Source organism: Phascolarctos cinereus, unplaced genomic scaffold (assembly GCF_003287225.1).
Source record: "Phascolarctos cinereus isolate Bilbo 61053 unplaced genomic scaffold, phaCin_HiC Scaffold_1;HRSCAF=81, whole genome shotgun sequence".
In the NCBI taxonomy this organism is placed as follows: domain Eukaryota; kingdom Metazoa; phylum Chordata; class Mammalia; order Diprotodontia; family Phascolarctidae; genus Phascolarctos; species Phascolarctos cinereus.
Genome location: NW_027555514.1, coordinates 207,648,365 through 207,664,114, shown reverse-complemented (window position 1 = coordinate 207,664,114; position 15,750 = coordinate 207,648,365). Strand labels below are relative to the sequence as shown.

General features: G+C 35.7%; 1 protein-coding gene and 1 pseudogene across 8 annotated transcripts in view; both read left to right on the top strand.

Moving 5' to 3' along the window:
• Window positions 1-15,750, top strand: part of CCDC91 (coiled-coil domain containing 91) — a 527,613-nt gene that overhangs the window by 302,692 nt on the left and 209,171 nt on the right. For all 8 annotated transcript variants that reach the window (XR_013487473.1, XM_078156715.1, XM_078156714.1 and 5 more), the window contains one exon: window positions 1,194-1,271. Coding sequence is in view for 7 of the 8 variants with exons in the window: in XM_078156715.1 (XP_078012841.1) it covers window positions 1,194-1,271 (78 nt within the window). In the remaining variant the exon portion in view is untranslated. The remainder of the gene's footprint in view (window positions 1-1,193; window positions 1,272-15,750) is intronic.
• On the top strand, window positions 1,675-4,961 carry LOC144455649 (glucosamine 6-phosphate N-acetyltransferase pseudogene; annotated as a pseudogene).

Genomic DNA, 15,750 nt, shown 5'->3' with positions numbered 1-15,750 from the left:
TTAGGTTTGTGGGGGAAATGTTGCTACATTTTTTTTTAATTTGTGAAATAAAAGAAGCTTTACCATGAAAAAGTAGATTAAAAAAAAGATTGCACATGAAACTGCAAATCTTATGTACAACTTGCTATTAGATATATAGTAGTTATCATGTAACTTTTTTCATTTTTTCTTTCCTTTTTCCCCCAACCCCACCCTAGAGATTGCTACCATTAGACATAAATATGTGAATATATGTAAAATCATTCTATATACTTCATTTTTTGCTATATATAAATTTTTGTTAAATGTCTTTGCTGTAAAGGTAAACATATTGATGGATTATTTGGAGCTATAATTTTAGAGGAAGCAAATCTGCATGGTAACTGGAAGGTAGGGTAGCAATCTCCTGTAGGTTGAGAAATGTTGCAAGGTCCTGCTGCTAAATGATAGTTTCTTGCAATTTTTTTTTACTGTTTATCATGTGCCTCTCCTGAGAATTATAGGACAGGTACTATTGCTTCTACTTTGTTGTGTTCTAGGATCTTGTTATTGATGATCCTGCTTTCCCAAAGTGTAGCCCTCATGATAGATTCTGATTAAATTGCTTAGGAAACTTGATATGAGGTTCTTCTGTTTGTTTTTGTTTTTGTTTTTGTTTGTTTTCAGTCACATACTGGTTAAAAATCACATCATTTAACTGTAGAGGAAGTTAGATACCACCATGGGTTGGAAGGCCCCATTTGAACTTTTAATGTTCTATTGTTTCGTATTTTCTTAAATAACCTTTCTTCAAAATTTTCTGGCTTTTAAGTTCTAGAAGTAAAAACATGCATTTAGCCAGTTCAATGATTTGTTAAAGACTATAGTGTCAGATGTATCTGATTTGTTTATACACAGCAGTTCAGTTGTTTTCAGTTGTATTCAACTCTTTGTGACCCTTTTAGGAGTATTCTTGGCAAAGACACTGGTGTGGTTTACCTTTTCCTTCTCTAGCTCATTTTACAGAAAAGGAAACTGAGGCAAACAGGCTTAAGTGATATCCTAGGGTCACATATCTAGTAAGGGTATGAGGCTGGATTTGAACTCTGGAAGACGAGTATTCCTGACTCCAGGCCTGGCATTCTAATAATTTAATTTAATAGTAGTAATCTCAAAAGAAACCAAAAAGAAAAGAAAAAGAAGCCAAAACTTAAACTCTTATCCTTTTCTTTCAGGAAAAGCATAAGCAACAATTGGAAGATATGAGGAAAGCTGGGCATGAAACCCTGAGCATTATTACAGAGGAATATAAGGTAAAAGTTATAAGCTTGTTGACTTATAATTGACAGGGATTATTTGAAAAAAAAATGTATATATACATAACTTAAAAATAACAAAATTAATTCATCCTACATTTACAACGGCACTTAGCACAATGCCTGGCACATAGTAGGTGCTTTATGAATGCTTGTTAATTTGATTTGAAAATAATTTTACTGTTACTTTAGCCATAAAACTTGTTATTCTGTATTTGTATATACTTTTTCTTTTTTATAAAAAGAGTCATATTCTTTTGGTTCTGCTTTAATCTGAACACATTACCATCATGTATGTATATACACATACATGTTGTTCAGTCATTTTAGTTGTGTCCAATTGTTTATAACCCCGTTTGAGGTTTTGTTGGCAAAGGTATTGTAGTGGTTTGCTATTTTCTGCTCCAGCTTGTTTTACAGATGATGAAACTGAGGCAAACAAGGTTAGATGACTTGTATATGGTCACATAACTAGTGTCTAAGGCTGGATTTGAACTCAGGCTTTCCTGACCTCAGTCCTGACACTCTATCCATTGTGCCACCTAACTGCCCTCATTCCTTCACTAACTTGTATTTATTTGTATTTATTAACTTTAAATTTATTCTTTGTGTACTTATATATGGACTTGTCTCTACCATAGATTACATGCTCCTTTGGAATACATTGTTTCATTCTTTGTACTTTTTTCTTTAGAACCTAGTATGATACCTGTCATAGAGTGGGCAAGTAAAATGCTCTTTAATGTATTGATTGATGTCTAACTCAGGGCATTTATGAATAATGCATTTGCAAGTATACACACACACACACACCCCACACACACACATACATATAAATGTGTTTATGTGTGTTTGTGTGTCTGTTGGGGAAGTGATCACATGGTCTCTTAACATACCAAGCAATTCTTTGAGATTGTATTAAGACTAAGAGATAATTTAAGAATTATTGAATTAACTGAAAGCCATTATTGAAAAGGATCCTGGATGGCATCTTTCAAGAAGTTACCAAGGAGGAATCCAAAAATCTGTACTCTTGAGCCTGAGCTCTCATATTTTAGCTATGCATGAATTTGAGGTTTTAATAGATATACTATAAAACATAATATGCTTGAGAAGTGTGAGGAGGGGAAGCCAGAGCTGAAGCGGAAGCTGGATGCAGATTTGGCACCTCCCAACCAGGCAACTCTCTTACACTTCCTTAATTAATGAGACACAGATGAAGCTGTAACAAAAAAGACTGAGGGGCATTCAGACAGGAAGGAGAACCAAGAGATACAGAGGCTTTAAAAGGAAATGTGAGAAGATCCTCATTGCAGTCATGAAACCTGATGAAACACCTATGTTTAACCCAAGTCTATTGAAAGAGGTGTACTGGAGCCAGAATACTGCAACATTTTCTCCAACCATTTTCCCAATATACCCAGGAGATGGTTTGGTTTTGAGGCCTCTTTGTACTACAGATCTAAACAGAGGATTTTTTAAGGTACTTGGTCAGCTGACAGAAACTTGAATGGTCAGCCCTGAGCAATTTATGAGATCATTTGATCATATGAGGAAATCAGGAGATTATTACGTTACAGTTGTAGAAGATGTCACTGTAGGGCAGATTGTTGCTATGGCTACTCTGATAACATAACTTCATATGATAACAACATAACTGAGAACATAAATTCATCTATCCATGTGCAAAGAGAGGAAGAGTAGAATATGTTGTGAGTGATGAACGCAGAGGAAAACAACTGGGAAAACTGTTATTGTCAACTCTTACTCTGCTAAATAAAAGACTGAAATGTTAACAAAATTACCATTGTATGTCTTCCACATAATGTTGGTTTCTATAAAAAGTTTGAATATACTGTATCCGAAGAAAAATACATGTATCACAAGTTTCTAAAGCAATGATAACAAAAATCATTTTTAGATTGAAAACAAAGAAATTTGGAAACAGTGTGGGAAAATTGGGACACTAATGTGCTTTTGGTAGAATTGCAAGCTGATCTAATCATTCTGGAGATCAATTTGGAACTGTGTTCAAAGGGCCATAAATCTTTGACCTAGTAGAACAACTACTGGTTTATATCCCAAAAAGACTTAAAAAAAGGAAAAAAGACCTACAAAATTATTTATAGCAGCTTTTTTGTAGAAGTAAAAAATTAGTAGTTGAGGGGATGCCTATCATTTGGGGAATAGTTGAACAAGCTGTGGTATGTGATTGAGATGGAATACTATTGTACTATAAGAAATGACCAGCATGATGCCTTCACAAAAACCTAGAAAGATTTACATGATTTGATGCAGTGTGAAGTGAGCAGAATTAAGAGAACATTATACACAGCAACAACAGTATTGTACAATGATCAATTGTAAATGACTTAGCTGTTCTCAGCAATGCAATGATCCAAGACACTCCTAAAGGTCTTGTGATGAAAAGTGCTATCCATCTCCAGAAAAAGAACTGATTTACTTTATTTTTTCCATTTTTTTTGCCTGTGATTTCTTTTATAGCACGACTAATATGAAAATGTTTTGCCTGATTATACATGTATAACCTGTATCAAATTTATTGTCATCTCAGGGAGGGTGAAAAGGTGGGAAGAAAGGAGGGAGAGGATGCGCAATTCAAAATTTTAAAGAAACAAATGTTAAAAATTGTTTCTACATATAATTGGAAAAAATACTAAAAAAAAAAGGCAATAAAATAGAAATTGTCCATAAGGGAGCTCAAATGTAGTACTTCAGAAGATTTAACCCTCTGAGAAGCATAAAGAGATTAAATAAGAAATAAATAGGCCACATAACAGAGAATAAAATTCAGAATGCTCAGGAAGAAAATTGAATTAATGATGAGAATAAATCAAAGATAATATTCTTAAAAGTTCTTTGGGCAAAAAACTAAGGGAAAAAATGTTATAATAGAGGAGAAGAGGCAGAAGTTTGAACTAACCACCTAAATATAAGCAGAAAAAGAAAGGTGAAGCAGGAATAGATAACTAATAAAAATAAGATGAATAAGAGAGGGATAGTAAGGAGGAAACAGATGACAAGATTAGAGTTACATCAAAATAACTTAAACAAAACTAATTGTAGACACAAGGTAATCATTTAAAGGAGAAAGACAAACAAAAATGTGTCTTTAAAAAAAGCAATATTAGAGATAAATGGAAGGCATAAACCCATCTTTCATAACTTTAAATTCAGTGAATTAAGTAATTCAATAAAATGAAAGAATGACAGGAAAGATTAAAAAACAAAAACCTACAATCTGTTGCTTATAGAAAATATCTAAAAAGCAAATAATCAAAATTAGAGACTAGAAGTGTGTATCAGGTGAACCTAAAAAAGCAGAAATTGCAATCATACTATCAAACAATAAAAAATAAAATTATATTATGCATAAAAACAGAAAATGAACCAATATCAGTATTAAATATGTCTGTCAAATAATGTAGCATTTAAATTTATAAAGAAAAATTAACTGGATTGTGGAAAGACATGTTAGTAAAAATAAATAAGTAATAGACTTTAATGTTCCATTCTCAGAACTGGACTAAAGAAAAATCAAGAGAGGCAGCTAGGTAGTGATGGATAGAGCACCGGCTCTGAAGTCAGGAGGACCTGAGTTCATTTCTGGCCTCAGACCAAACACTTGACACTTACTAGCTGTGTGTCCCTGGGCAAGTCACTTAACCCCAATTGCCAAAAAAAAAAAAAGAAAGAAAGAGAAAGAAAGAAAAGAAAGAAAGAAAGAAAGAAAGAAAGAAAGAAAGAAAGAAAGAAAGAAAAAGAAAGAAAGAAAGATCAAGATAAAAAGGGAAAATTTAACTGTTGCTGAATTGAGAGATAAAAGATTCATGGGGCCTTCCAAATGGACCATAAAAACATATACTCAGTATCATACAGCACTTGTCCAAAAACAACTAATGTATTAGGGCCAAGAAAAAGAGCAAATATGTGTAAAAAGCAGAAATACTAATTGTTTCCTTTATAGGCTAATCTAGGCTGGGCCTAATTCAGGCTAGTTCCATGGTAGATTAGTCTCAGTGTTGTTCAGCCTTCGTTTTCAAAGAGGACCAATGATATCATGAGGGTGATGTCTTGACTTGTGCGTGAATTAAGTGATGCAGAGCTGAGCAGAATCTTCAGCCTCACTCTGTCCTCCAGAATTATCAGAATCAGAGGTCAAGATGACTTGTGATGGCCCAGGATGCAGTGGGTGATCTTGGCCTTTCTACATAAAGGTCTTTCCCAGGTCTCAGTTTTTCTGAGGCCAGACCCTTTCAATCACTGAAGACTAGGTAGGAGCTGAGAAAAAAAAAATGGCCCAACTTACCATTACAATGACATAAATCTGGGAGTTTCTGTCCAAAACAAAAAAATTACTATTTATACTTATTCTAAGCTATGAAAACCTAAAGAGCCTTAGCGCTATTATTGGTCATTCAATGAAAGCCAGAGTGATTTGAGTTTAAAAACTCAATATTGGAAGAAAATGATACAGTCACAGGTCATTCAGTAGTTAACAAATAGAGATTTAATTAGCTGTGGCAAGAAAAGGGGACAGCTAAGTGGTATAGTGGATAGAGTACTGGGCCTGAAGTCAGGAAGACTCATCTTCTTGAGTTCACATCTGGCCCCAGACATTTACTAGCTGTGTGACCCTGGACAAGTCAGTTAACCCTGTTTGCCTCATGTGTAAAATGAGCTAGAGAGGGAACCATTCTAGTTTGTTTGCCAAGAAAACCCCAAGTGGGGTTGATGGAGTACAGGCCCTGGGAACTGCCCCCCCCAACTTTCCTTGAGTTTTTTCCTTTTTCCATGTAGTCAAGCCTCTGGAGTGACCTGAGGTATTGTCCCAGTAATCCTGTCAACTGGCCTTCCGTTGTGGCTATTCCCAGTCTCCCAATTCTGTTCTGTTACCTCCAAATTACTTGAGGCCACTTCTCATGCTTAATTACATCTAGACCCCTTCAGCATTAGCCTTGGGCACCCAGCCCTTCAGGGTCCTTCTCTGTTACCTCACAGTTACCTCAAAGTACTTGGCCACTCCTAGATCCCTCCCCCAGTTCAAATAAACCTTGTCTCTGGCTGAAAGAAGACTTGGGTTGAATTCTTTCCTGCAGGACCTGTATCTCTTGCTCTTGCTATTTTAGGATCCTAGCACCCCTGAACCTCAACATTTTCATGAAGAGGCAGATACAACTAAAACAACTGATTAACAACAAGCAAGAGAAAGATATTCAATGGGAAGAACATTGAGGATACCTCAAGTTGATTCTGTTGAGCAAAGTTCCTTTGTCTGAGTTAAACACTGAGCTATCCATCAAAAGAGATATTTTTAAAGTGGTTAGCATAGTGCCTGGCACATAGTAGGCCCTTAATAAATGTTTGTTTCCTTCAACCAACTGAGCATCATAGTGCCTATTTAGCTCCTTGTGACTGCTCTATACTCTGAGAATGAGTAGGTAGCATCAACCAAGTCTCTTGGGATATCTTAACACTCTTTAAGGTAAAATTAGCCTAATCTACATGGGGGAGGTGTTAGAATATTACTCCTACAACACAGATTATGGTGCTATTAAATACAAATCAGTAACAGAGAGCAAAAACAAATGCACAAAACTAAATGTAAAGTTGCTATTGAAATTACTAAATAACAAGTGGATTAAAGAACAAATTCTAGGGGCAGCTAGGTGGTACAGTGGATAGAGCTCTGGCCTTGGAGTCAAGAGGACCTGAGTTCAAATCTAGCCTCAGGCTCTTGACACTTAATAGATGTGTGACCCTGGTCACTTAACTTCAATTGCCTCACGAAAAAGAAAAAAAAACAAATTGTAAAATGCTTCACAAGTAAGGTAAAGGCAATGATAATGATGAGATAGCATACCAAATTTCTGGAGTATAAGCAATTCTCAAGGAAAAAATATATTCCTAAAAATATGCATAAATAAAATGGGGGAAAGTATTTATATGAATATGTGATTTTAAAAATAAAAATAAAAAAAATAAGCCCAGAATAAGCAAAGAAGCAGAAGTCTTAAAAATTGATATTGGTAATATAAAAATATATACAAAGTACTTAAAAGGTAATTTGGAGCATAAATGCTAGCAATTTGGAGAGATTAAGAAAGACTTTATGTTGGAGACTTTATGTTATTAAAGTTAGGCATTTAATGAAATTAACATACATAGCATAACTTCTTGTTGGCCTCCGTGATCTTCTCTAGTTCTATGTCTATTATCCTATAATATATAAAAATAAAAGATCTCTCAGATTTTAACAACTACATCCACTATACCAATAGAGATAGAGACTGACACTGAACCTGTAATTTCATTGGAGTAGGGAACTCTTTGAAGTTCTTAACCACTGAAGTTTGACACTTTATCTGAAATTTAGAGAGTTGCCTAGAGCACTGAGATCTTAAGTATCTTGCCCAATATCATATAGCCAGTATGTGTCAGAGGCAAGACTTGAGCCAAGGTCTTCCTGGAATTGAAATTAGCTTTCTGTCCACTATGCCATGCTGCTGTAGTATTTAGTAGCAACTTAGAAATATTTAAAAGACTTGAATTAATGATTAAAGGCTCTGGATTAAAATTCTACCTCTGATGCTGTCTGTGTGGCTGTGGGCAAGTTCCTTAACTTCTCTGGGTCTCAGTTCCCCTATTAATAAAATAAAGGGGGGGCAGCTAGGTGGCACAGTGGATAGAGCACTGGCCCTGAAGTCAGGAGGACCTGAGTTCAAATCCGGCCTCAGACCAAACATTTGACACTTACTAGCTGTGTGACCCTGGGCAAGTCACGCAACCCCAATTGCCTAAAAAAAAAAAGCAAAAAATAAATAAATAAAACGAAGGGGTTGGACTACCTGTCCTTGTAGGTCCCTTTCAACTCTCGATCTATGATTCTGTGATCTTATTATCCCATTATAGTAGAAGATAAGGAATAATCTCCCCATACAGTGGATAAAGAAAGTGAGGCATAGAGAAATGTCATGTCATCCCCAAACACACGCATTCAGCTAAAGGAAGAGTTGAGAATAAAAGTCAGCTCAGCTCTCTGGAGTTCTACGTCAGGAATCTATTCAATAAAGTACATTGACCCATTTGGAAGAGCATACAGTCTTCTGTTTCAACCAGTTTCTTTCATGTTCTCTGATTTCAACATTAAAAAAATGATAGTATATCTGATTGATTGATTGATTGATTGATTTGGAACCTTAACTTTCTTGGGATATTATGAGCAAATGCTCCTAATTCACATTCTGTTTCTTCCCTTAAAGGGGGAAAAGAAAGATGTAGTTTTTGGGGTTTTTTTTTCCAATCATAACAAGCAGTGTTGTGGCATCCAAGGGGAATGGCCTATTCATATGGCATTTTTCAGAACATTGAAGCAATTGGATATGAGGCATGAAGAGCCTATTGCTGCACTTAATTTTAGAAGTGGCTTAATTTTAATTTGTTGCCCGTGGCACAAAAGGAATTATCATTGGGTAAAGTTTGTGGTGTTTGAGGCAGCAACTCTTATGTTACTAGAATCCCTTAACAACAAGGCCAAAAGGAACTCTTTCTTCTGTTCTGAAGATTATTTTTGGCTCTCTCAGACTCAAATGCACTTTATATCATGGTTAGACTACACTGATTTTCCATGTTTAGGTATACACCCATAATTTGACTTTTTTCCTTTTCAATTATAAAATGTCCTTGTGTTATAATTCAAACACGTAGAAAAATCTGAGGGTCCATGAAGCCTCAGGTTACTGAGATTTTTAACAGTATAAATTTTCCCTAGCCTATTCATGACCTTTCTTGTTTCTAATTGAGAAAAAAAAGGGCAAATATCTGAATCTTAAATTCAACGTCCCTGAGATTTTATATGACCATTGCTCTCCTGTTGCCTAAAGAGCATTGGGACCAAATCCATCAGCACCACTCCCCAAATATCTGAGAGTTTAGCTGTTAAGAATTATGAACTTTCTTCTCAAGAGTTGAGCTCATAGTATCTGCAGATCTCCTAACTTCTGCCTACTTATGCAGCAGTAGACTGTGAACTAGGACTCAAACCCAGACCTCTTCTGGAGTTAATAAAAGCACAAAAGACAGAGCGCGTTGTCTGAAAAAACCGTCTGTACTCCATGACCTTTTCCATACTGCTTTAAAAATTCACTCCTCAAAGGGGCAGCTAGGTGGCTCAGTGGATAGAGCACTGGCCCTGGATTCAGGAAGACCTGAGTTCAAATCCAGCCTCAGATACATAATACTTACTAGCTGTGTGCTGCTGGGCAAGTCACTTCACCCCATTGCCTAGCCAAAAAAAGAAAAATTCACTCCTCAGTCAGTGACTTTAATCACATTACCTCTTTTGCATACTGATGGAAATATTGTATAATTTCTGAAATCTCTTTTCTAAGATAGCCCAATGAAAGTCATCTCCTTCCCCATGTTCTTTATCATCTCTTTTTTGTGTATGTTGTCCAAGTTAGACACAAAAAACACATTTGTATCTCAGTGGTCTTATTGGCATATTGTTCAGAGACCTTTTTTTTTATTAATTTATTTTGACTTATCAACAATCACTTCCATTAACTTTTGAGTTTTAAATTTTTCTCCCCCTCACTCCCCACCTCCCTCCCCAAGTCAGCATGCAATCTGATATAGGCTATACATATACATTCCTATTAAATGTATTTTCACATTAGTCGTGTTGTAAATAAGAATTAGAACCAATAGGAGGAACCACCAGAAAGAGGAAACAAAATGCAACAGAAGAAAAAAAATAGCAAATACTATGCTTCGACCTGCACTCAAACTCCATAGTTCTTTCTTTGGATGTGGATAGCATTTTCCATCGTGAGACTTTTGGAGATGTCTTAGATCCTTGCATTGCTGAGAAGGGCTAAGTCTATCAAAGTTAATCATCTCACAACGTGGCTGTTACTGTGTACAGCAGTCTTCTGGTTCTGCTCACTTCACTCAGCATCAGTCCATACAAATCTTTCTGGGTTTTTCTGAAGTCTACCTGTTCATCATTTCTTATAGCACAATAGTATTCCATTACATTCATATACCACAGCTTGTTCAGCCATTCCCCAATTGATGTAAATTCCTCTTACTGTCCCTTATTAACCTCTGAAAGCCCAGAAAATATTGCCTCAGGAACAGCTGAACCAGCAGAAAGACAGGGTGCAGCAATCCTGTAGCCCAGGTAGCTTGAAGGGTTAGCGGGAAAGGCCCCTCTTCCTCTTGGGGAAGGGGAGCAGTACAGTACAGGAGGCATCCCAGCAAGTTAGCAAAAATCCCCACCTCAGCATATCAGGGGGAGACCCTGAACCCCAGGTGGTAGAACAGGCAAACACCAACACCAGGACCCCCGAGTGCCTCAGTACAGACAGGGGAACCAGTGGAAATCAGCTTAGGAAAATCACCACATGCCTCAGTGTTCTAAGGCAGACAAGTCTTCCAGTGCCTCAGCAAAACTCTGGGAAGTACTCCAAGGGGGAAAGCCCCAGGCAGAGAAACATCCATCTGAAAGGAACTGAAGAAAGTGAAAGGAGGGAAAGAAAAGGCCCCAGTGAGCAGGCAACCTACAGGGGCCAGACTACCGAATCCTACTCCTAGAGTTCCAGTGTTGCTTATTCTGGCCCAACACCTGGTAATCTGCCAGAACTCTATAGCCTCCCACTGCCAGCAGTTGAAGCCCTAGCACACAAAGCCAGTGACCAGGCCTGGGGCTGCCAGCACAAGAAGCTTGGGTCAGTGACCCCTCCTCCCCAGCCAGGAAATAAGCAAACACCATGAGCAAAAAGAAACATGCAATGACCATAGATTCTTGTTATGGGAACAGTGAAGGTCAAGGCAGAGATTCTGAAGAGGACAACATTGTCAACAAACCCACATCTGACACTTTTTTTAACAAAAAAAATCACAAATTTTTCCTTTTGAACTAGTTAATGAAGCTATAACTTAAAGTTTCTGATCCTGAAATTAGTGAAAGATTATCTTTGATGGCCAAAAATGTTATTGAAGATTAAGCCAACTTGGTAGCCAAGACAAAGTTCCAGAGCCAAATTTAGTCATCTGCTATGATTTTGAATACTAATTCTTCATTTTCTCAGTCTTTGAGTTTTGCCAGTCATGATAAAAGAGAGAATGTGAATATTGTGGAAGAGCTTAATGTTAAAGGAAAAGGTATATTTGAGTGCTGATTGCAACTGTAATGCTATGTTTTCTCAGGATGTGGCTAGTTTTTATTAATATTAACTCTTCTGCCTCTGAATACTTTTTGCTAGACACTCAATGAATCATCTCTCTTATAGTTTGTAGGGCCCAATTGCCAAAACATAGTATATATGTTATAATTCTCTAACTTATTTACATATGACACAAAGCAACCTATTCATCTAGGTAAATGTTCCATCATATTTTAATTACATGTGATAATCTGAAGTAATACTTGAAAACTGTTTAATAGTGGTTATGTACTAAATTGATAAAATAAATTTAGCTTATTGAAGAGTATATGGGCTCCTGGCTAGAGCAGTTGGTAGATATGAAAGGAGGATATGGTTGAATCTAACTTATATTTCTGACTTCAGTGCTGCATTTGTATAAAATCATGGGCAAATTGGTTAATAATGGTGACTAAGTTTCTCTATTCATAAGACTCATGTGCTTCTTGTTTGAAAAGCATTTTGTATATGACAGGTTTACCATGCTGACTAACACTGAGGACAGTGCAGTGGAAAAGGGTGGGGTCAGGAGTGTGAGGGTAAGAATTAGAATCAGAAAACCTAGATTCAAATCCTGTCTCTGTCAGTTACTAACTTCATGATCTTGGACAAATCACATAGCCTCTTTGAGACTCCATTTCCTCATCTGTAAAAGGAAAGAATTAGACTGACATCTATGGATCTTTTGAGCTCTAAAGCTGTTAATCTATGATTTATTATTTTTAAATAGATTTTTGTTCATATGTTTTGTTTTTGTATTATCTAGATTTTTTTTTTCCTGTATCCTTCCCTCTAATCCCTGCCAGATATATCTGGCTCTACTGGCTTCACTTTGTCTTTCCATGATTTTCTGTATTCATAAAATTTATCATTTATTATAGAATGGTAATACTGAATTATATTTATATATCACAATTTGTTTAATCATTGCCCAATCAGTGGATAGGTGATCTATTTTTTCCTCAGTTCTTGCTACCACAAAAAGTTTACGCAAAAAAAAAAAATTAAGTGTACATGAAACCTTTCTTTTTGTCAATGATCTCCTTGGGACATATTATTAATAGTAGAAACTAGATCAAAGGATAAAGACATTTTAGTAAATTTATTTGCAACATTCTAAATTGCTTTCAAGAATTGTTTTTATTAGTTCACACCTTGGAATATGTGCCCGACTTTCCACAATTCCTCTAACATTGAGTGTTCTCATCTTTTGTCATCTTTGACAATTTGTGGGTGCTTCTTAGAACTGTTTTGATTTATATTTCTCTTATTATGAATAATGTGGAGCATTCTTGCCATATGATTGTTAATATTGTGCAGTTCTTCCTTTGAGAGCTTTATATATCCTTTGCCACTTAGCTTCTTGGGAATTGCTTTTGGTCTTATGTATTTCTGTCAGTTCTCTAAAAATCTAGATTATCAAATCCTTATCAGAGATATTTGATGAAAAGATTTTGCTAGTCATCCTCTTCCTTATTTATCCTAGGTGTGTTGATTTTGTTTCTGTAAAAGTTTTTGACTTTCACGTAAGCAAAATTATCTGTTTTTATCTTCTGTAATTGCCTCTTTCCTTTGTTCGGTTGTGTATCCTTTTCTAATCCATAGATGTGAAATGTATATGATCTTCTTTTCTGATTTTTATGGTATGATCTGTAAAATTCAGGTCATGTGTCCATTTGAATTTATTGTGAAATATGGTGAAAGATGGCCTGAGTATAATTTCCTTTAGATTCCATTCCAGTTTTTCCCGGTAGTCCTTAATCAAATAGGGAATTCATTCTTCAGTAATTTATGTTTTCAAGGATTATTGAACACTGAGTTACTGAGTTCACTTATTTCTGATCCTTCTTCAAGAATTCTGATCCATTTATCTGTTTTTATACTTTTTAACAGGTACAAAAATGTTTTGGTTATTACTTCTATATTAATATGTAGTTTGATGTCTGGTAATGCCATTCTCTACCAGTTCTTACCTTTGTTTCCCCTATTATTTCTTTTGAAAATCTTTTGTTCTTCCAAATGAATTTTATCATTATTTTAGCTATCTCTAAAATGTATGCCTTTAGAAGTTTGGTTGTAGAATTAAATCTGGAAATTAACTTTGCTAACATTGTCATTGTTTTCTATTATTATATTGGCATGGTGTATCCCTGACATTGAATATTCCTCTAGCTGTTTAAGTGGATCTATTTCTTTAAGGAACATTTTGTAATTGAATCTAAACAAATTTTGTATGTACTGTGGTAGACCAACTTCCAAATTCTTGTGCATTTTATAATTATTTTGAATTCTTCCATATCTGTTATTGACTCCTAGATTTTTTTTGTTCCTATAAAAGAATGCCATGGGGGCGGGGAGGGGGGGACAGAGCCAAGACAGTGGAATAAAAGCAGTGAATTGCTTGAACTCTCCCCCAAACTTCCAAATACCTATAAAAATGACTCCAAACAAATTCTGGAGCAGCAGAACCCACGAAAAGACAGAGTGAAACAAATTTCCAACCCAAGACAACCTGGAAAGTTGACAGGAAAGGTCTGTTGTGCTGGGTTGGGAGAGGAGCTTAGGTCAGTGTGGGCCGCACAGGCAAAGTTGAGGCCCCAGCAAAACTGGAGCAGGCCTCAGGGGACTGAATCACAGGACAGCTATGATGGTTTCCAGACTTCTCAACCAGCAAACACCAAAGACAACTTAGAAGGGCAGTGGGAAAGGTCTGTTGGACCTGGGTGGGAGAGGAGCATGGTCCTGTCCCAGCCCTGGTGCAGCCTTGGCATGAGGCCACATTGCAGTGATTACTTCTAGAGCTCTCAGCCCACAGATGTAGAGGATCAAGCAGCTAATCAGAGGGGCAGTGCAAAGATCTCTTTGTTGGTGCTGAGGCAGGATTCTCCAAGATGAAGGAGCATATTCCTGGAATATTTGGGCAATCTCGTCTATCAGCCTTATCTTTCAGAGATTGGCTGAGTGGCCTACAGGGGCTGGTCCTTGACTGAGGAAATAAAGGGGAAAAAAACCTTAATCTTAATTTAATTAATTGGTTATTAATATAATAGAAAAATAATCATTTCTCTCCATGGCTGAGGCTGTATCTGAACTCAGGTTTTCTAGACTCCTAGAACATTAAATGATCTACATGTCTTTTTATGATAAAAAAAAATTTGTTTATGCCTATACACTGTACATTTTTTTAAGCGTAAAGGAATATTGTAGTTGGTCAGAAGCCTTTTCTACTTCTGTTGAAATAATCATGTAGTTTTGAATGTTTTATTTTCAATAGAATTATATTGATTATTGTTTCCTAATGCTAAACATTCCTGTCTATATATATATATATATATATATATATGTATATATATATATATATATATATGTATATATATATATATATATATATATATATATATATATATATGTACACACGCATAATACACACACACACACACACACACACACACACATATAAAACCCACCTTGATCATAATGAATGTGCTTTTGGATGATTTACTACCTTTCTTTAACATGTTTTTTTTTTATTGATATCTTCTATTTTTTGCATCATCATAATTATATTCTTCAGTATCCCTACCTTTCCCACTCCCAGAGAAACAGGTTATATAAAAGTAATATTTTTTTTTTAAGAGGAGGCAGGAAGGAATAGGAATAAACATTTATAAAGTGCCTACTCTGTGCCAAGGTATTTACAAATATTATCTCATTTTATCCTCATAACCACCCTGGGAGGAAGGTGTTGTTATTATGCCCATTTAACAGTTGAGGAATATGAGGCAAACAGAGATTAAGTGACTTTTCCAGACACACAATTGTTAAGTGTATGATACCATATTTCAACTCAGGTCTTCCTGACTCTAGCAGACAAATTGTTGACTGCTTGAGAACATTTTTATTTTTAATTTTAAACCAATTTTCATTAATGATATTAGTTTATAGTTCTCTTTGTTTGCTGTATCTTTACTTGGTTTAGGTAGCGTAATTGCTTTATAAAAGGAGCTGAAATGTAATACATTTATTTGGTATTAGTATGGATATTTTACATTTTTGCAAGTAATGCTCCATTTATTTAGGATTCTATGCTATATTGTGGTATAACTGGGTATAGTAATCTGATAATTTTTCTTATTTCTTTACTTTTGTTTGTGATTTTACTTTGTTCATTTTTCATTTTGCTGATTTGATTTTCTGCCCTTTTCTTTTTTTGTTGTTCTTTTTTATAGTATTTATTTTTCCAATCA